Source organism: Silurus meridionalis, chromosome 21, assembly GCF_014805685.1.
Source record: "Silurus meridionalis isolate SWU-2019-XX chromosome 21, ASM1480568v1, whole genome shotgun sequence".
NCBI classification, from domain to species: Eukaryota; Metazoa; Chordata; class Actinopteri; order Siluriformes; family Siluridae; genus Silurus; species Silurus meridionalis.
The window spans coordinates 6,659,819-6,682,831 of NC_060904.1; the positions used below are offsets into that span (position 1 = coordinate 6,659,819).

The window sequence follows — 23,013 nt, forward strand, 5'->3', positions numbered from 1 at the left end:
ACCACAGATGTAAAAAGTAGTTATTTTAGCTACTGCACTCTTCGCATCCAATTAAACAAACCTGACCAATGAGCTCGCGATTCAATATGGAGATTCCACTAATAGACTGCTGCTCATTGCTTGTTTTTTTTTTTTGTTTTTTTTCTCTCTCTTTTACACATCATTACAAACCAACCCACATAGCACCAAGAATGCTACGGTCAAAATCAAAGTCAGTTACAATGTCATTTCAGCACATTATGTGGAAATAGATTAAAAAAACTAAAAGTCAGACAATGTCAGAATCATTATAGATAACATTTTCCCCATTCTGATGATGAATTGGAACATTAGCTTAGCTCTTGTATCTGTTTAAATTTTTCGATTGTCCTGCTATCACATGATGTCTGATGAGCAGGTATGAGCAGGTATTCCAAAAAAAGAGGCATTTCTTTAAGATTTGAATTTAAGATGGAGATCAATTGTTTGAATATGTAAAAAAGTTTAGGTTAAAATGCATCAAAACATCTTGTTCACATAACAGATTGTAACACACACCGTTCCTATCTGTCATGTGTTTGAAACCTAACACCAGACATTGACTCCATTAGTGTATTAGTACTCTCGTCTGTGTGTTATGTGTTGTTGTCCCTACTGTTCTTAGTGAATCAAAGCACTCTGTTTAGACTCATATTAGTAAAGATTGATTGAATCTTTGATGTCGGAGAAACACATATGATGAAATCAAATCAGAAACCCAGAAACATCTTTTCAGTTAAGTTTTTTTAACAATTTACCATGAAAGATATATGAAAAATATATGAAAACTATGAAATTTGTTAAGTGAAATCAAGGCTTTGATGAAGTTTAGCCTTGATAAAGCTTTGCAGACCTTTCGTGTCTCTCAATGGCTTCTTTGTATTGCTTCTTTCATTCAATTAAGTGTTTTCGGCCTTTTGTCTCCACTGTACATCCAAAGACACACACACACACACACACACACACACACACACACACACTCACACACACACATATATACATACATACATACATACATACATACATACATACATACATACATACACAAATAAATGATCAAACACACACACACACACACACACACACACATATATATATATATGTGTGTGTGTGTGTGTGTGTGTGTGTGTGTGTGTGTGTGTGTGTGTGTGTTGATAATTTATTTTTCTTTATTTATTTAATGATTCATCTTCAATAACTTTACACTGTACCACTTCACACAATCGTTTGAGTTCAAGATTAAATCAGTAACCTTGAACCAGTGAAATAGCAGGGCCTCTGTGGTGCCCTTAATCATGATTTTTTCCACATAGTCTGTTTAATACTGTTATATCTGTACTGTATATATTCTGTATTTGCTCATTATGTTATCCATGTTTTTTATCATATGGCTTTAGTTAGAAGTGAGCTCTCATTGTGTTTGACATTGTGCCGCCAGGCTCGGTTCCAAGTTTATTCTCCTAATCTCTACTGCTTAGAGGGGACATCAGTGTATGAGGCTTTGTGTGCGTGTGTGTGTGTGTGTGTGTGTGTGTGTGTGTGTGTGTGTGTGTGTGTGTGTGTTGCTATCCTCTCAATGCACACATAGCCAAGAGTGCATGACAATGAAAAATGCTGACCAAAGCCAACTTCATTCATCCGTTGCATCTCAGCGAAGAGACAGGTCAAATACACTGTCGCAGACAAACAGAACAAAAACGTTGATCTAAAATGCTTGTGCTGAGTGAATGAGGTTCCTGTAGTTTAGGACACACTATTTAAAAAATTGGGCATGTTCGACAATACCCATCAAGCTTATATAAAAATAGCTATCATTCAATGGCTGATTACAAACTTATAAACAACAAATTCTGTCAGTATACTAATTTTATTAGTTCTTGTTTGCTAGCTAGCTTAGCTATGACCCCGTAAGAATATTATGACATAAAAATCCTTTTAGAATCCAAAGTTGATTAGCAGATGGTTGCTAGCAAGCTAGCTAGGACCATTTATTAATATCATTTGAAAATAATTGCTAGCTAGCTAATTTGTGAGTGTAAAAATTGCTTTGGAAATACTTTTAGGCTAGGTATATAACTAGCTGACTAGCAAAATATACATTGTGGACAGTTTTTGGATTCAAAGACACATTCAGATTTCTATTTTCTAACTAAATAAACATGCTTGGTTTACAGTCTAGAGTTGGACAGGACTGGATCTGAGGAAATTGTGTGTCTTCTTTCATTTTTACTGTGTTATATTTCCAACAGACTGTCTGCCTTTTACTGCTCGTGATCCTTTATCCATGATTCCCAGACATTGTGATACTGGCATTTCAGTCTCTCTGTCTCTTTCTCTGTGTTCGTGTGTGTGTGTGTGTGTGTGTGTGTGTGTGTGTGTGTGTGTGTGTGTGTGTGTCCCCATAAGGAGTTCTCTCTTTTACTGTTTATCTCCTTCATCAGGTCGTTATGTGACAAACTTAAAATATTGACAGGAATCTCATTCTGTGAAACCTGAGCTCCATAACCTCTGGTATTTTTGGATAGATATTGAGCTGTATTTGTTGTCTCTTACCACCCTTCCTCTCTTTTCCTCTCCTATTTTCACCCATTCTATATCCATTTGTCTTCTCTACCTGTTCCCTCTCTGGCTTTCCTCATCTCCTTCTCTGTCTGGTACCCCCACCCCACTGTTTCATACCCTGTCTGCATGTCACACTGTCTCTCTCATCTCCTTCTATTCTCATCCAAACTTTTTGCTTTTTGTATTTTTTTTACCCTTTTGTGATATCTTATTCACCAACCTTCGCTCAATTCTTCTTTTTTTCTGTCTGCCTGGTCTGTTTTTTATCTCTTTCCCTCTCTCCCCTCCATCTCTATCTCTCTCTCTCTCTCTCTCTCTCTCTCTCTCTCTCTCTCTCTCTCTCTCTCTCTCTCTCTCTGTCTTAGGGCATGTGTTGGAGCAAGGGATCCATACTGTGGGTGGGATCTGGTGTTAAAGAAGTGCACCATGCTGGAGGAGAGTGTGAGCATGAGTCAGTGGGAGCAGAGCATCACTCACTGTCCTGTGAGTACACACACACACACACACACACACACACACACACACACACACACACCAAACTGAGTTCAGATTCGGTACAAATCCAGCCTGATCAGTACACTGATGGATATGTGTCTACTCTTTAACTATTCCATTATCACCCTTCATTCTCATCCACCCATTCTTATCATTCTGTCCTATTCTTCAATCCTCAACCTCTCATTTTCATATTTCTAGCCACATCCTTCCACCATCATTAACCCATCCTTACACTTCTTACCTATTATTTAATCTGTATTCACTCATCCTTATCCTTCTATCTCCACCCCTCAATCTTTGTCCACCCATAATTATCCTTCCATTCTTATCCAGTCATTCTTATGTTTTATCCTCATTCTTTTAAGGTTAAATTAACCTTAACCTTATTCTTTTAGAACCATCTGTACATTCTCTTTCTCTCCTCATCGAATATCTTTCTATCCTTATTCTTTCATCTACATTTTATCTTTTTCTTCTTATCTTTTGGTCCTTCTGTCCTTACCAATCCAACATTTTTTGACCCATCAATCCCTATCACACTCCTTATACTCATCCTCATCCTACGAGTTTTTGTTCTCTCCTTATTATTTATAAGACTTAATTAATAAAGACTAGATGTAGATGCTGTATAAGTAACTTAGTGGAGGAACAGAAAGGGCAGATAAATAAAAATATAGATGGCTGAATAAGTGGATCTACAGAGCTGGATGGACAGATACATATGATAATGATGGTTGAAGAGATGAGACAGACTAGAAGACAAATACACGGACAAATGAATAATGAGACTGACAGATGGGCAGATAAATTAATGGATGGATGAACTGACAAGCCGACAGGCAAGGAGATAGACCGGCAGATAAATTGCTGTTTATTTTATTTACTGAACAGTCTTCTCTGGCAACCTGGTAGTCTATGGAAGTATCGAGGGAAAAGATAACTGGCACGAAAGAACTGTTTTTTGTTCTCTAAAACTCTCTAAGAGTCCTGGAGCCTAGCAGTGTGGTAACTGAGTGTGTTCTTGTGCTCTTTGTGTGAATAATTTGAGTGTAATGAAAATTTAATAGTGCTCATTATTACTCTTACAAACAACCTTGTTGTAGGCTTTTATTGTTTTATTGATGGAGAGATGCAGGTGCAAAATATTAAGGGCTTTTTACTAGTTGCACTGTTTGTGTGTGCGTGTGTGTGTGTGTGTGTGTGTGTGTGTGTGTGTGTGTGTGTGTGTGTGTAGGTAAAGAATGTGACTGTAGATGGTCACTTTGGCCCCTGGTCCAGCTGGAGTTCATGCAGTCACAGTGATGGAGGAAGTGTTGGCTTGTGTCAGTGTCGGACCCGTGCCTGTAACAGCCCAAGTCCTCAGTGTGGAGGAAAACAGTGCCAAGGCAGCAGTGTGGAGGTGTCCAACTGCTCCAGGTAAACACTCACAAACACACACACACTCACCATGAAACATAAACATTATCTCCCACTGACCTACACTTGTCCAAAGCCTGAAGACATGTACTGTGGGAAAACATTAGGCATAGCATACACTGAAGACTGGCTGGAAATTTCCTGAGTATTTTTTACTGTTTTGAGCGATTTATGTCGTTCTAATGAGACTTATGCACCTATATTATTATCATTATTATTAGCAGTAGTAATATAAGTAATAGTATTATAAGTAATAGTAGTATACGATAAATTTTAATAGGAATATTTTAAATTGTTTGTCAGAGTAAGTGATAAGAGTCTGTCTGTGCTCAGGAATGGAGCATGGACACCGTGGACATCCTGGTCCTCCTGCAGTACAAGCTGCGGGATCGGCTTCCAGGTGCGTCAGCGCTCCTGCAGTAACCCGACACCGCGCCACGGGGGACGAGTTTGTGTCGGTCAGAACCGCGAGGAAAGGTAAGGACAAGCTCTGTGCTAAAATCCGAGGCTTATTTGCAGGCCTCTCACTAAGACAAGAAACATAGTTAATAATTCTGTTGTGACCTTCACTGTTGCATAGTTGTGTCCAGATTGATTTATAAGAAGACTGCATTCTAACACTCTAGTGATTTTTGCCATTTACTCGTTCCCAAATCTGTGCCACTATGATACACCTTCACAAGGTTTTAAGGTATTAAGTTTAGGCTTTTCACTTCAAGTAAAAAGTGAACAGTGACATTAATTTACAAGTGTTGCACAGTCTTGGTTCATATAAAACAATAGAATTGTGATTAATACTAGAAAAATGATCAGAAGTGCTGTTTTAGGCAAGTTTACTGTTTAAGCTTTGGACTGGACTTCTAGGCATTATGAAATCAATAATAGTGGTAAGTATAGTATAAGTCAAAAATGTATATATTTATGTATCTATTACAACAGCAGGTTTAAACGTAGTGATGACTTTAATTCAAATCCTAGATTTTTATTAATGTACTTATTTTAATGCAGAATTGTTTGTATGGTAAATAATTTTCAGGGACAGCTATGGTGGATGCTGTACATAACCTAAGGCTAAAAATGAATGAAGGGGAAAAAAATGCAATTGTTGATATATCAAGGTTGTGTGTAAAGAGGCATTTACTTAATGTCTGGTGTCAAGGATTTGTAACAGTCAGTATGTTTTATTGCATTAGTCTACAGAGCAGAGGACTTTCCAGTGTCTCAGCATCATGTCAAGCTGCTTTTTGTCTTATTAGTTTTATGTCGGAGAAAAACAGGCCAGTGAGTAAATGAGTGCCATAATGTACTGTAAGTGATAGATGTAATGTGAGTAAACTCAGGGCAAACAATTCATGTTTCGTAGTTTCAGGAATGGTGGGCAGTGTGAGCAAAGAATGATTATTACAATATACATATTAGAAACCCAAAAACAAGTGAGAATGAAACACAGAAACATAGAGTAAGACTCTATAAAAATAATATTGATAATTTTTTTTATATAGCACCTTTAAAAGCAAAATCTTAGTGTTTTCCATGCATAAAAAAATACAAAATAAAATAAACAGAAAACATCACCTGAAACCTATCCTGAAAAATTAAGTTTTAAGAGCAGATTTGAAAACATTGTAAAATTTAACCTGTCTATTTACAATGGGAAGAAAATTCCAAAGTTTTGTTGCACAGGAAGAAAAAACAGGAATTAAACGTAAATGGGTAGAAGGAACAATTAAAGGACCAGAATCAGAGGATCGTACATCACACTTTAGAGTGTAAACAGTAAAAAGTTGTGATAAGTAATGAGGCTCAATACCATGTAGGGCCTTCTCGGTCAGCTTAAGAATTTTACATTAAATCCGAAACCTAACAGGAAGCCAGCGCAATGATTCCAAAACTGGAGAAACATGCTCACCAGACCTGGTCTTTTTTTTAGAATCATAGCGGCTTTAGCAGCAAAAGTGTACTCACTTTTGTTGCCAGCTGTTTTGACAATAATGGCTGTAGGTTGAGTTATTATTAGAGGAGTGTAAATCTATACTACTATTGCTATACAAGCTGCACACTGACTAAATTTGAGGGGTGTACTGGGAAAAGTGCTGCGTTCTAAGTGAAATTGTGACCGATAATATCAAGTAACCAGGTTTTTCAACATTACAGTATACATAATTAAATGTAGCTTTGAACAGATACAAATATCAGTGCGGTTCAATGCAACGCTGTGTGTGGCTCTGTTTCTGTTTTATTGTAAGCTTTTATTAACATTTTTTTTGCAATTATATTTTGTCACATAAAATTTTGCTATTCATTTTTTTTACTCATATTCTACTTTTAAATTTCTCTTGTTTTTTATTTTCAATTTCATTTTAGGCATTTATTTTTTATTTTGACAAAGTTTCAACAACCTTGGTTAAAGACTTGAATGTGCACGTTCCTAAATCTAATGCAGTTTTTTTTTTTTTTTTTTTGTTAGTTTTTTTGGTGGGTTGGTAAGTTTGTGGGTTGGCCTTGTTTTTTAGTTTTTTTGTGTGTCTATTGGATTTGATAACAAAACTGCCCATTAGAAATTCCCAGACATTGCCTGCCAGATCAGGTCAGATAAATATCTGCCACCATTTAACACTCACACTTGAAGTTTTTGCATCCATTCCCACATGCCTTCATATCTCTTTAATGATTGATGACATTATTTTGCGTGCCTCCTTCCTCTAACGAGAAGACGATCCTTTTGACAGGTCCTCCATCTTTCTTCGAGTTACCATGGGAACATGTGGAGCCTAAGATTTCTCAAAGGCTGAGGAGTTATAGTTTTTAAGGGATTGTACTTGGCATTAATTCTTTGCCCATGCATTGCTACACAGCCTCCTCCCCAGGTTTCTACATCCTTGCTATCCAGGGTTCAGGGTCCTTTATTGCTTCAAGAGGCTCGGAATAAAGAAGTGGTAAAAAGAAGCAAGCACAGGCTGGGAGTTTGTCTCCATGCTAGCTAATCTTCAAGGCTCTCTGCAAGTTTTTTTTTTTTTTTTTACCTGAATCACTTTAACCCAGCTTCTCAGGCCTGAAGGGAACAATAGGCATGAAAGGAGCTGTGAAGCATTTTCATCTAATGGAAGGAGTGTGTTAGAGGCCCTAACATGCTTTGTTAGGCCCATAGAAGGAGTCTGAATTGGACCTCAAATAAAGGAAGCTGTATTCTTGTTTTTGTTCATTGTGGAGTCCCCTCTTCTCAGCCACACTCTTTTTATGCAGTGTGTGAAAGGTGGCTTGGATTCATTTGTTAATAGTAAGTGAGGCCTCCTTTTTATCCCGAAAAATCGTCTCCCACTTAGCTGCTTGGCGTCTCTTAAAAGGCGCTGCAGTCACACTTCTGTCACACAGAGATCCTCACACACAGCTCCACCACTGTCCTGCCACTGTCAGGCATCAGGTGCTTTTTGTGTAAAAGAAAAAGAGAAAAGAAAGGCGACAGCATTTGGTGTACTTCCAAAGTCAAGAACATGACCCCAGAAGCATTATATCCTCGTTGTGTCTACTGGTGTTGGACAGAAATAAAACTACCAATGGGTCTCACTTAAATCAGGTTCATTTCAGTGTATCTTAAAATCAATACTATTTAAGATTGCTATTCAGTAGAGCAAGAGAGAAAAAACACAGCTTGATGCATCAGCTTAAATCTTCTTTGCTTTGTTCCTGAATAAAAAGTCTTGGCAATTGGTTATTTCATCACCAAAAGCTGTGGGGAATCAGCATAAAATGTCCAATGCTTGTGATTTAAACGTTGTCTGTTTAATCCCTTATGACCACCAGAAGATAATTGTTGTGTTGTTGGGAATTTCTTATGGAGTATTTCAGCAATTTTTAAGTAAATCTCTATACACTACAACTAGAATGTAAAATAACAGTACCCGTTGCTTATAAGAATACCTGTACACATGGTAATTCCAATGAGCAGCTGTTCATAAAGTGGAAATGCACCGATCAGCCAGACTAATACTGTGTAGGTCCCATTTCTACCACCATAGCAATTCGAGACATGGACTTCCTAAGACCTGGGAGGGTGTGATGTTGTTGTGATCTGTTACCAAGTTGTGAGCAACAGATCCTTTAATTCCTGTATAGTGAGGGAGGGCTTTCATGGATTCGAATTATTTGTCCAGAACATCCCACAGATGCTTGATCTGTGTCATTACTCGGCAGAACTCCAATTCTCAGCAAACACTACAGCATACAAACATGGTCACCATGGACTACACCACGCACAGTGTCCAAAACTTGGCAATTTATCCTAATTGTACATCAACTAACATCTGCTGATGTTCGGCCATAACCCTGCCTTGTGTTTTGGATCTGCCTGCCTTGGTTCATTAAAGATTTAAAGTTTACGAACCTGCATTTGCATCTGAGCGTGCTTTATCATTGTGGCAATCGGATTGATATCTGGGGAATTTGGAGGTCCAGTCAACATCTTGAGGACTTTGTCATGTTCCTCAAACTGTGTTAAAAAAAAGAGCAGCCTGCTAAAAAAGAGGTTTTTTGCCATTAGGGAATACTGATTTGCTATGCTAATGTTTAACTGGGTGCTATCTGTTAATATCTACATGAATGCCAAGACCCAAGTTTTCCAGCAGATTGGACCATATGGGAGAGTCTTCTCTCTGAATCACTGGGACTTGGGTGGCCATGACTCTACTGCTGGTTCACCAGTTGTCCTTCCTTGATCCATTTTTAGTAGGTACTAACCACTGAATACTAAGAAAAACCCAGAACACTTCATTTCGAATGCTCTAACCAGTTTTTTAGCCATTAGAAACGTGACATTTGCTAAAGTTCTCAGAACTTTTTCCTTTAGATCTATATTTAAATCTGTTCACTGCATACAGTATACCACCCCTTGACAGCTGCCTTTGTAAGAAGATCTTATACACTTCAACTGTCAGTGGTTTAATGTTATTATTGATCGCTCTATTTCAGATAAGAATGGCCAGATAGAAACTCATTTCATCATAACTACTTTGTACAACTTTGCTGAACAAAAAAGCATCTCATAATGCAGAAAACCTAAACTGCTAGATGCAGACGGGTTACAACAGTAGAAGGCCACATCAGGTTTTTCTTCTTTCAGCTACAAACAGAATCTTAAATTCCAGTGGGCACAGGCTGATTATGCAGGCAATTTGTCATTTCTCATTTACTCTGCCCTCAGCTTCCATTTTGTCCTCAAGAGGTTGTGCAAGTCAAGGAACAAAGTAGTGATTTTTAAGTTTGCACCATCTCTATGTTTGTCTGGGTACCTCATTTGGAAAACTCGACCAAACACCATTCTGTTATACAGTATATCACCTCAGCCAGACTGCAGCACCAACAAAAGCCAAATTAGGAGTCTTGAAAAAAAAGAGCAGATTTTCTGTTCTGTCTAAGATGTGCTTGACAAATGAACCAGAATAAGAACTTCATGCAAAAGCTCCCATTTTCTCCAAAGTTCTTGGTTGCATCTGCTGTTAATTATTGGTTGTTTTTTTTCTACTATTGACTTATTGCTGGGTTTTTTTTCCCCTCTTCTCCCCGGAGTAGCAGTAAAACCCATTAAGTGGGCAAACACACTCTAGACTCTAAACTATTTGCATATGTTAATTGACAATAGACTGGGCTGTGCTATAAATCTTTCTCCATAAGGATTGCAAGACTCTCTTTCTGAGTCACTGTTTTGAAAGAAGTAAACATTTATTTCAGTGCTGTTCCAGCCAGGTCCCTGGGTTTGCTAAAAGCTTTATGTTTAAATGTAGCTTTATGCACCACTGACAAAGTTTTCCTATAGTTATTAGCTATCAACTAGGTGTGTGCATTATGGTCAGCATACATACACATCTGGTCTAGAGATTCTGTTCACAAAATGTTTTTATTTGCTCATTTTCAGTCTCTTAAAAGAAAAACAAAAACAGCTGACCTTGTTTTATAGCATCTTACTACCATTTTTTATGTAGATATTCAGTGCAAATTGTAATATTTTCAGCAATATCCAGACACCATCCTGTCTCTGCTAATTACTGAGCTTTTGTGTATATCAAGCTGAGCTCTAGATTTTTCTTTTAACAGTTTGCTTCAGTAGGCTTGTAGCCATGATTATGTTGATCATATTCTTAGGTTTTTGTCCTTTTAATTTCAACTAAGCTTAATTTGATGCTTCAGTATCTTTAGATTAGTATTTAGGGTTCAATGCTTGTGATTGAAAAGTTGTCTGTTTAAACCCTCATGACCACCAAAAGACAATTACAGTTAAACAGGTATATCAGCAGATTTTCCAGGTATAAAATGTATTTTAGATTTTTAAATATAATGTAGTGCTTATCTTTAGTTTTAACTTATTGCCCTAAGTATATTTTCTTATTTTCTTATGTTTTCTTAAATTTATACTTCTTTCACCTATGTATTGTTAGATTTTTTTGACATCTTTTTCCCAGCAGCCATCTACCGTATATCAATACAGTATAACACAATTTTTCTCATAATCTTCTAAACTTCTTTCAGGTACTGCAATGAGCACCTCCCATGCCCCCCACATATCTATTGGTCAGCCTGGTCACCATGGGAACGTTGCACAGTGCCATGTGGTGGTGGCATCCAATCTCGTCACAGGGTCTGCGAAAATGGGAACGAATGTCCTGGATGCAGTGTGGTATGTATCTCACCTGATGCAGAGATTTTTTATTTATATAAAACTGTAGCATTTATTTTGAAAAGCAATATACAGTTCTCCATGCTCGGGCATCCTCATTATGACAGGTTTGTGTGCCTGTGTGTGTATATATATAAGCAAGTAATATATAACATGTAAATATAATTACAAACAATATATAAATGAAAATTTTAAATATTGCGGTGAAAATACAGTGTTTAGAGATAGCATTGTACTTGGTGCTTGGTATTATTTTAATGTTATGGCAAGCTCTGAGCATAGAGCAACATTATAGCTGATAAAAATGCTGAAAGTTTACTGCAGAAACAGAGAGAAAAAAAAAGAGAAAGAGAAAAAAGAGATAAAGAAGTGAGTGGGGAGATCGGGTTTTATGAGGTAAGATATCATTTTCCCAGATCAGTAGCCTGTTACTTAGATTTGATGCAGTGGAACTGTCATAAAGGTATCTTATTTTCTGCACTTCTGTACTTGGTTGAAGAAAGACCATGCCTTATACGATTACATTTTGAATATTGCCATTGCATCGACTCTCTGGCATAAGTTGAAAATGCATAAACGCACACATATCAGACAGTGATTGAATTTAGCATACTTTTAACCCACATTTCTCGATTCTAATATTTGATGTGAACTGAAGCTCTTGAATGGTATCTGCATAGTTTTGTATACTGTGCTGCTCCCACGTAATTTGCTGATTGGATCATGTATCATTTTATGAAAGAAAGGAGTGTTTCTATTAAATTGGCCAGTAAGTTATCCATGCTGTCCACAAGTGGGTGAAAATGGAGCAGTAGAACAGTAGAATGACGGCTTACCAGTCATTTTATAGTCGTGGTCTTATTTTATATTGTCACTTTAAACTTGAAAATGGCCTGAGTGTGAATCTTATCCAAGCACATCCAAGCTCAAAAATGATATGCAGGACTGTTCCAGTTTCAGTGAGAAAAAAAAAAAAAAGGCCCAAAGATATCAGAGATCTCATATTTCTTTAGGTCACTGCTACGTTGCCATGGTTCTATTATTAGAAGGTGCATATTGCACTTGTATAATGCAATTCATTTTGACTGATTCAGAGAAGACCACAGCAAATGCCAACCACTCGCGGTTTGCCCTCAGGCATGTACAATGCTGTGTTGTTTTGGCCTCTGAAGTCTACTCTGCTAGTAGGATGTCAGCTGCCCACAGGGATGATGGGAAGGGAGCATCTCACTCAGGCTGAGTCTGCCAGATGTGGACTCGCTGTGTGATATTTTACTGTGTTTTCCAAAAGGCATTGCTTGGTTAAAATTTTAACTAAACCTCATTCACATGGCTTTGGTTTACATTCAGGTTATTTTCAGGAAATAAGGCAGACAAAGTCGAACTGCTGACAACTATATTGTGTGCAGTGTTGATCTTCTACTGAGTTTCGAGGTTTGGACTATTTTGGAGTTGCAAAAAAAAATATATATATATATATATATATATATATATATATATATATATATATATATATATATATATATATATAATTAAATACTTATACTGTATGTACTATATTATGTACTATGTAGTAAAAAACATCTTAACTGTTGGTATTTATCTAATAATGTACTCAAGAAATGGATAAAAAAATTTAATCATTGCATATTAAACTTGAATTAAGTCCAATGTTCTAAAATTGGTGGAATTTATTCACAAAACTAAGCTCAGCATATGCTATAGAAGCTACTGGTTTTAGTTAAAACATAAAACAAACACAAAATTGATTTCTTTTTAAGGCTGGGTTGAGTAGAAATTGTTTTTTCACTATTTTTCTTATCCCCAAAATGCCCTTTGAACCTCAAAGTGTGGTTTTGGGCGATACATAGATATACAGTTGGTTAGTGATGTAGCTGCAACACATTATTGTTTCTGTACCAAATTTCTGAACAACTTAAATGTGACTACTCTTTAGCAGTGGTGGCCATTGGTAATGTTTGTGTAAACCACGTGTGCTTAGTCTACAAACTTTTAACTTTCACCACTGACACCTAACAAGAATATTGCTGATGGTGATGATCTACAGCGCCTTGTTTCAGACCCTATACTGTTTATATTACTGTCACTGGAGATACTGTTGCACTTGGTTTTGCTGATGATTAACTGCAAATAAGATGGTGTGGATGCCAAAATTGAAACCATATAATGATTTTTTTTCCCTATTAAGGAGATATATCCCCTTTATCTCATTTATACAATCTGCCTTTGCATTGAAATACACGAAAAGCTACTGTAATGTACAGATTTCCATTTTTTACTGCATTAAAGAAGAAATGTATGAATAAATGCGAAGTACAAGAAATATTCACCCAATAATACATAAATAAAAATGACAGGGATAATTGGAATTCATTTCACCAAGGGCACTAAAAAACACACATGAAAAACATCATTTAAAACTAACTAACACTAAGTGATGATCCAAACTAGTTCTTATATAGTAGCTATTGGTCAGAATACAAACAAATGTATGATTATATCGAAAATAGTGATGCCGTGTTGAAGGTTATAGAGATGTTTTTCGTAGTTGTCAGCAAAAAAACTAAAGAATAGGATGAATAAATGAAAATTCCAGCTACTATAAACCAGACCAACACAATAACAAAGTGAAATAATGTTACTTTCCATGTCTGCTTTGCCACCCGCTTCAATTTAGTTCCACTTTAAAAGCGTCTCTGAAGAAGCAAGCAACAAATTACAGACGTGGTCAATTCATGACTGACAGGTCAATGCATTGCACAGTTTGTCCTCCGCTGCTCAATACCATTTCATTATATGCTGGAGACATTCATGACTCCTCTACAGAAAAGTGTCGGGGCTCTATTGGGGTTATCCTCCTCATCTATATGTAATTACATTGTAGAATTCAAGAATGAAGAAGTGGCCTGGTCAACTGCTGATATATTCAGTTTTTTTTTTCTCAACAGTAACAGTGGTCACAATTATCCTGGGTCCAGTCATTTCTCACACTAAATTTGTAGTTATTTCTTCAAGTGGATGCTATTTATACATACTATATCTTGAACCGGAGGTTGTTTGGAAGCTGATTTAAAGCTTGTATGTGGTTGTGTTTATTTTAACTTTGGAAATATTGTTTCTAGAACCTTTGGCAACCCCCCAAAAAAGTCAGTAAATAAAATACTGCTTGTTATTTTTACAGTAATTATGTAAATAATTAATAATAAATAATTATTCAATCTTTTAAATAATAGATTTTATCTTGCAGAATTATTAGTATCCCTATTCAGTGAATGGTTTGAGGTTTTTATAATTTTTGGAATTATCATTGTAACCAGGTTACTTTATAATTTCTCACTATCGGGCAACCTTAAGACCTTACAAAAAGAAAACCGATGGTTGTTGTCTCGCAAAAATCAATCAGGAAATCAATCAACCAATAAAACCAACCAAACAGTAAACAACCAATTAAATAACTCAAACATATTTTGCATGAAAGAGTGGCGAAGATCTACTAGTAACTCTGTAAGTGCCTCCTACTCTTTATAAGTAATACTTCAACAAATATTGTTTAAAAGGTTGCAGATTCATCGGAAACCATTGTTTGGCAGGAAAAAATATGACAGGTAAATTGAGCATTTACATTAAACATTCATATTGACCATTTCTCCAGCGTACTTAATGCTTCTTAGTTTACTGCAATAGACGTGCAATGAGGAGGGGTTTTCTCTTTGAATCTGGTTCCTCTCAAGTTTCTTCATGTCATCTCTGGGAGGCTTTTTTTTCACCACTGTCACCTTGTGCATGCTCAGTAGTCCTTTAAATCCCCATCTGGAGTTCCATAATATGTTTATAATGATTAACATTGAAATATCAGTCATAATAGACATATACATAACAGATTTACCTTTAGGTCATTACATCAGATTTATTTATGATAATAGTATTCAGATTACATGAGAAACATTCTAATTGATATCTGTACACATTTAGTGTGTGTGTGTGTGTGTGTGTGTGTGTGTGTGTGTGTGTGTGTGTGTGTGTGTGTGTGTTTGAGATCTGTGTAATCCTGAGAGCCATGTGCTGGTAGAAATGAATGTTATCATAACCACCTGCTGCCCTCTCCAGATATTAGATGTGTCAGACATTAATTGTCAGTGGGAGGGTGTAACATCTGTTTGTAACTCCCTACATCTTTCAAGGGTGCATTTTTTTTCTCCAAACCATGACCACTGGGAGTCTTTAAAAGTAGTCCAGATGTTCCTTCTGAGAATGAATGAAGTTTTTAAATGGACTATTTTAAGAAAAGTGGTGAAGCTGGCTCCATTTGATGGAAGACTTATTTAATAAGGAAAATGCCACCCTGCTGTTTGTCTGTGAATTTATGTGTGGAGTGTTAATTAGCCAGAGCTAATTGCATATGCATGGGGTTAGAAAGGTCTTATCTTTTATTTCATAGGCACTTTGTGAGAAAATAAATCAATCAGGTAATTATAAGGTAGTAACTTTTTATGTTTTGAATCTATTAAAAGATTACAAGACTACTGGAAAGAAATTGGAGAAATGTTATGTGCTGTTTCTGACATTTTTAGTCAGATTACCAAAGGAAATCGGGAATTTGAAACTTTTGTTTGATTTCCGATTTCAGAACCCACTTTTGCTCTTTGTAATTCAGTGACAACCTACATACATGCGGTACCTGTCAAAAGTTTGGAAACACATAGTTTTATCATAGTTTATCTTAACCAAGTTATTGTTTTGGAGACACGTAAATGTTCCTCCTATTTATATGCAACAAACTAGAAAAAGCAAGAACATACAAGACTTGGACAGTGAATGACTGGAAGAAAGTTCTGTGGACAGATGAGTGAATTTAATTTTTTTCCACTCCAACAGAAGAACTTATGTAAGACAGAGAAGAGAAGTGATGTTAGCAGACATTTTTCTCAAACATACAGTCAAACATGGAGGTGGAAGCTGAATGGGTTTTGGAGCAGAGAAAATGAGAGACTTCTTCCGGGTAAACTGAATACTGACCCAAGATGTGTACTATTATATAGTTATCTTTTAACTTATAAAGGATAACTTATCCTTTATGAAAGTATATCTTTATTAAAAGTAAAACTATTTTTTAACATTATATATATATATAATGTATGTATATATACCCAAACTTTGTAAGCATTATTTAGAGAGCAAAGATTCACCTAGTCAATTAACCTTATTCCTTTTGAACTGCTCTGGGTTAAACTGGATCGCAAGGTCAGAAATAAATCTGTAACTAGTGAAGAACACCTTTAGTGAATTTTACAAGCAGCATGGTAAAATGAATGATTTTAGAAACTATCTGTTCGGACGCCAAGAGTGTGGAAAGCTGTCATTCAAGCTAAGGGAGGATTTTCAGTTAAAGTAAAGTTTTCAGTTATAGTTTGACAAAGAAAATTGTCACACTGATAAAATACCTAGTTTGTTAGATATAAAAAATGATCAAACTTGTGTCCCCCTGTTTTTTTTTTCTCAAAGGCACTGTTTTACATAAAATGTTATTACTTAAAAGCAGTGTTGGGCAGTAACGCGTTACCGGTAATGCGTTAATTTTGACAGTAACTAATACTGTAACGCGTTACTTTTAAAAATAAAGTAACGCAGTTACCGTTACCGTATGGTGCGTTACCCGTTACTTTTTTAAATGAATGAATTTGGGCTGAAGTGTAGACTACAGTCTAACCTGCTTACAGCAGAGACGCATTGTAGGATTGGTGGATGAACCTCTGTAAACAGGAAGAAGACTCACTGTGGGCGTGTCTCCGTTTATTCAGGTCTGTGCGGCAGTAATGGGGAGTCGAGGCGAGAGCAAGACGAGTTTCTCAAAGTGAAAATATGCTCATTATTTCACTTTAGTTGAGTATAAAGACAAAAACTTTTAAGTCAAATGTAAGCTGTGTCTTTCTGGTTCGAAGGTTGTATCTACTGCAATAAACAGTAACTCCAATCTGTCGAAGCTCCACCAGGAACGCCATGCTAGAAGCTAGAAGTTAGAAGCTAACCCGGTGTTCTGTTCTACATTGTTGATAGTTTTCATACTTTAGATGTGAAATTTAACATTTTTAAGAGCTCAACACAACAGCAGAAGCCACTTTAGTTTTTGATTGTGAATATATTATTCAGCTTGTTATTTATTTCAGAAATCCTTGTGATATATTCAGTTTGTGCTGCTCTGACTTCAATAAAATAGTGTTTAAAAATTACTTTGTGTTTAAGTCAGTTTTGTGTTTGTATAGACCATAACGCATAAAAGGGCATTAATGGAAACATTGAAGAAGGTTCTTTAAAAAAGTTAATAAAAAGTTACTTTTAACAGTAACGCATTACTTTTTGGTGTAAATAATTAACAAAGTAACTAAGTTACTTTTTGAATGAAGTAACGAGTAACTGTAACTAGTTACTATTTTTTAGTAACTAGCACAACACTGCTTAAAAGTCTCCCACATATTCCTATGTAAGCTTGACTTAAGTAAAGAAAGTCGATAAGTAAAGAAAAAAAAACTTCACAGTGTGTTCTGTTATCTATACAAACAAATGGAGCGATACACAATGTGAAACCTCTCAATGTGGGCTAACAAAATATCAGACTTCCCCTTGACTTACTATCTTATACAAAGATGGTGTGATATGGATAAAAGCTACAAAGCCTTTTATCTATTAAACATTTTAAAGCACTGACACTGGAGACCCTTTCCAAAAGCACATATATAAAAATAATATGCAAAGAATTTACATTTTTAGGAAATCTTGTCGAACTTATTTTATTTTTATATTTGCATGACTTATGTAGCTCTAAGTAAGAAATGGCTGCACCAGAAAATTTTCTGTTCTGCTTGCAAGTTTTGATGTTCAACATACAGATCACTTTAGACAGCCAGTTAAATCTCAGGCCCCAACAGATCACTTTTTGTCATCCATCGCTTCTCATGCATCACTGCAAAAGTTGTTATCTCTCCTGCAAGACATGCAATCAGATGTACATCAGACAGCTGATGGATCATTTCAATGAGTATCTTCAAACTTTAAACTCTGAGGATTTCTTGTTTCCAGTGGCAAAACGCTTTTAGAGCAATACAGAATGTATTTAAAAAAATACAACATGAACAGATATTAAATCATTAAATATGTAACGTTTGAAATATAAACTGGTTTCTGCTCCTACAGCCACATAAGCACTTTGTATGCTGCTCTTAATGTTTACTTCATCTATTATTTCTGCTGACGTGCACTGCAGTTACTCGTTCAGATTAGGTTGGAATATATTAATTTGGATTATCTACAGTAAAATGAGTTAGATTATGTAAATTAGATTATAGATGATTTGATTTTATTGTACTAAACTAGGATTAGATTATGCATGTTTATATTTAGATTAGATTTGATCAGTCTATATTGATTTAAGTATTTACTTTACAGTAATTACATTTAATTAGACTTGTATTACATAAAATAAGATTGGACTACTATAGAGTTAGTTTGACTCGAGATTAGATTACACTGTATTAGATTTGGTTTATTTAGATTAGTTTTGGAACATATTCAATTAAATTATACTAGATTTGATTACAGAGGATGGGATTGCAGTGGATTTGATTACATTTTCATAGACTAGATACCATTACAGTGGATTAATTTAGATTTAGATTAGATTAAACTACAGTGGAATTGAATACAGGCTGTTATTAGTTGATTAGAGTTGACTGCCATTTTTAATAAGAAAAAACAAGGTACTGTATTTCCTGTATAATTTCTATTATAGTGTTTAGTGTCATGATGTACTGCAGTATAGAGAGACTTAAACTGAGAATGAAACTTTATTTTGAGAAAGCACAAAAGTAAATTAGGAACCATTATAAATGATGTTATTTTCAAGTCAAGTTAAGTCAAATAGGCTTTTCTTGTCAATCCAGCCCTATAAAACACAGTGAAATAATAGAAACTTTCCCAGGACCAAGGTGCTACATGAATCATAAATGAACGCAAGAGAAGCAAAAAATGATATAGGCAAATAGTTTTTATTGAATTTGTTCATATTAGTGTGTGTGTGTGTGTGTGTGTGTGTGTGTGTGTGTGTGTGTGTGTGTGTGTATGCATGTTTGAGGAGATGTTAGTCCCTTTGTATTAATTTGTCTAATTGCTTGTGGAAAGAAACTGTTACACAAGGTGGCTGTGGGGTCCTGAATGCTACGTAGCTTTTTCCAGATGGCTGTCATAGAAAAGGGTGTGTCGTGTTGCGTGGGCTTCAGTGTGTACTTGCCAGTTGGTAATTGAGCTTATTTATCTCGTGAGCTCACAGTGAGTTGGCTGGTCTCTCGAGGAATGCAGCAATAAAAGATACACTCCTCTAGGTCCCTGAGGTGATGGATGGGGTTATGCTATTTTATATTTTATTGGTGAACTGGGACACTTTTTGATCTGTGTGTATGCTTGTAGAAGCATGTAAGCATCCCTGTGAGTTTCTGAAAGGTACAAGTGAGGGGATTCCAGCAAAATAAATAGTAAAGTACATGAGAAGGAAAGGAAATCCTTTCTTACAGGATTTGTCGAAAGAACGAAATAGAAAAACTATTTTAGCCTACTGAGCAACAGCACTTTCCTCACATAGTTAACATTTATTGGGATTTAAGGTAGAAAATCAAGAGATAGAGAAAATAGAGAGTTGGCGATTTCATTTCATGGAACTACATAAGAATGAAGGTTTAAAAATGACTAATGATTTGATTTTAAATAAAAAGAGACTATTTTATAGCATAGTAAGAAAATAATTTATCACAATGAGGTGTGCTATTAAAGGTAGAGGACATTCAAAAACTAATGGAGAGTTATAACACCATGTTCTGTAACATGATTACTTTTCTAGAACAGTGTAGATCAGATTGTTTGAATTCTTTTATACCATGTTAATTGGCCAATTGTGATATATATTATTAATCTCCTATGACAGAAATGTTATTGACTCTCACTTGGTGGAAAACAAACTTGACTGTCTTATGAGAGAAAACCAACAGACTGTCCTGTGGTTAAAAAAAATAAAAAATAAAAAAATAAAAATCGACTTTCCTGTAGTGGAAAGCATACTGGCCCTTCTATGACAGAAAATCTACTGAAATAAAATTATTGGATTTCTTTTGTTAAAAAAAACGTACTGACTTTCCCGTGGTGTAAAATGTACTTACTCTCTTGTGGTAGAAATCTTACTGCCACTTTTGTGGTGGACATTTTTTTTTACTGATGCTCCTGTGGTGGAAAAAATGAACTTGACCCTCTCCGGACACATTAATGACATATTATCTTCAATTCTGATAGAGTTCTATTGTTGGTTTAGTGTCAGAACTGTTATTAACCCATGAATAATGATAAATTTTCATTGTACAATAAACATACATATTTGCACATATGGCTGCACTGGATAAACTGCAGCCCATGGTATTTGCTGCAGCTACAAACTCACTGATGTATTAAACAGTTTAAAGGCATCTGCTTCTTAGGCTTGATTTTAGGAACCTGTCCAAAATGGTTTTTGTTAGTAGATAAATGAGTATATTTGGATATTTCATGCAAATATCTGGCAATCCAGAGACACCAACAAGACTGAAATCCAGATTCAAGACAGGTGCAAATGAGTTCAAGGATATTGATTAGGACAAGAGAATATGGCTGTACTGTCATATTCTATATAATCACGGAATGGAAGGGATTAACAAGGATTGGAGATATGGAGATAGAGGATTTTAAGAAAGGATTAGAGAAAAGCATAAAGAATATAGGTTGGGATTAGAGCTATAATGAAAGCGATAGATTTTCTTTTACCCGTAGTTAGAAAAATATATTGAAGGATTGGAGAATATGGCCAACTTGCCTTTTTGAGCATCATTACGGTCAGCGCACCGAATTTGATTCCCTTGTTGTGCATCGGATTCGCCTGATGTCTCACATTATGATCCTCACACACAGCGCAGATGGTGTGAAATCAGTTCAGTGAGGATCAGCAGCTCAGTGCACGCTTTGTAGTGTGCATGATTGGCCCAGTTGGGGATTATTAGAGGGGGCAATTTCCTAATTAAATCCAATTTAGTCTTCTACAGCAGCATAATGTACTCTGCATATACGGAAATAGAGCTGTTAGAGCAATGCATGGATAATGACACTTTAGTTACTCCTAGTTTCTTTGTTTCTTATGTATACACATGGCTTTTTAAGAGGCATAGGCAGAAAATGTATTAGAAATAATCAGAAAAGTTTGAACTGTTTGAAAGTTGACAGAGTTTTGTACATGCCACAATATAAAATGGCTCTTAATATGATGTATGTGTAGTGACATGGGAAGAAGAAAAAGATTTGTATAAATCAATAATTTTACTATAAAGCATATAGCAATATATATATATATATACTATATAGCAATGTCAGTAAATAAGTAAAACTGATTATAAATCTATGAATAAGATAAGATATACTTTTATTCATCCCACAGTGGGGACAATTCTATGAAATCAATCTAGAAAATACTACAAAAATATCCAATGTAAAACAAGATCAACAATGTACACTACATTCCCTGGTCATTTCAGTAAGAGCACATATAGACATGCTTATTTGTGTAATTATCCAGCCGACAGTTACAGATCAAGAGCTTTAGCATGGGGAAAAAAATGAGATCTCAATGACTTTGAGTATAGCATAGTTTCTCACAGGCTAGTTTGACTACTTTGAAATCTAGTCATCTCGACAACAGTCTCTGTTAGCCGACTATGACGTTGCCGGAATTTTGGTCTAATATGTTACATAAATGTTCAGTACTGATATCAAACCTGCGAAAGTGTACATAAAGTTGCTTTTAATACTTAAACTAAATAGAGCAACCATATGACATGTCTTAGTGAAGGTGAAAATTTTAGCATTACAACATGCAAATTATCACTAAACGAGGAACCACGTTTGTTTGTGTTTTATTGTCATGATTGTCCCTAATAAGAGATCATCAATGAATCTTTTCTAAGGTGCTGATTTGAAAATGCTAGCATGTTGGTGATGCCTTGTTGTGCATTCATCATTACAAAAAAAGATGAACAGCTTGTGGCCTAGTTAGAGTTTGTTCATTTTACAGACACACCATGTGGTTTTGATTAAAAGGCTCTAATTATTGGCCAAGTCCACGTGTAAACACTTTTGGCTTTCAAGCTGTGAATCAACACTTCCCATTATCCAACATCTTCACACGCACAATAACACTTTGGTCAGTTAGACCCAGCATCTGCATACTTGATTATGTACATGTTTCTTTGTTCTTCTTTATGTTTTTTTTGTTGTTGTTTTGTTTAATAATTGTATTTGTTATTACATAGTAGAATTTGTACAGAAATTATTTTACCCTATTAGTGCTAGTCTGGTATTGGTTGATAGTGAATATTATATATTGAAGCAAAAATAGACGTTGATGAAAAATCCCAAAAACGTAAACATTTTCACCATTTTTCAAGAAATTTCTGTTTATTTCTCTCGTGGGTTCTTGTGGGTTCTCGGGTTTTTTCCCCCCGATTTTCTTAAAATCATGTAATATTTAATACTGTAGATAGTAACACTTATTCTATGTCAAAAAGATTTTTAGTTTTTAAAATTTACAGAAAAATGGAGAACATATTTACAACCATAATAATCTTATTATAAAATACATTTTATTGTTTTGGCCAGTTAAGCTGATACACTATATTTTACATTCGACCCACTGTACATCCAGTGAGCTATTGATGTCTTGTTACTGAACATTAGTTTCCATGCTCTGTGGTGTTTGGTGTCCATTTTGAAAC

At 35.6% G+C, this 23,013-nt stretch overlaps 1 protein-coding gene across 3 annotated transcripts in view; it reads left to right on the top strand.

Annotated features, from left to right (window-relative positions):
* sema5a (sema domain, seven thrombospondin repeats (type 1 and type 1-like), transmembrane domain (TM) and short cytoplasmic domain, (semaphorin) 5A) overlaps window positions 1-23,013 on the top strand; it is a 227,343-nt gene that overhangs the window by 144,474 nt on the left and 59,856 nt on the right. For all 3 annotated transcript variants that reach the window (XR_006923712.1, XM_046834116.1, XM_046834115.1), the window contains exons 13-16: window positions 2,946-3,063; window positions 4,313-4,494; window positions 4,828-4,971; window positions 11,014-11,161. Coding sequence is in view for 2 of the 3 variants with exons in the window: in XM_046834116.1 (XP_046690072.1) it covers window positions 2,946-3,063; window positions 4,313-4,494; window positions 4,828-4,971; window positions 11,014-11,161 (592 nt within the window). In the remaining variant the exon portion in view is untranslated. The remainder of the gene's footprint in view (window positions 1-2,945; window positions 3,064-4,312; window positions 4,495-4,827; window positions 4,972-11,013; window positions 11,162-23,013) is intronic.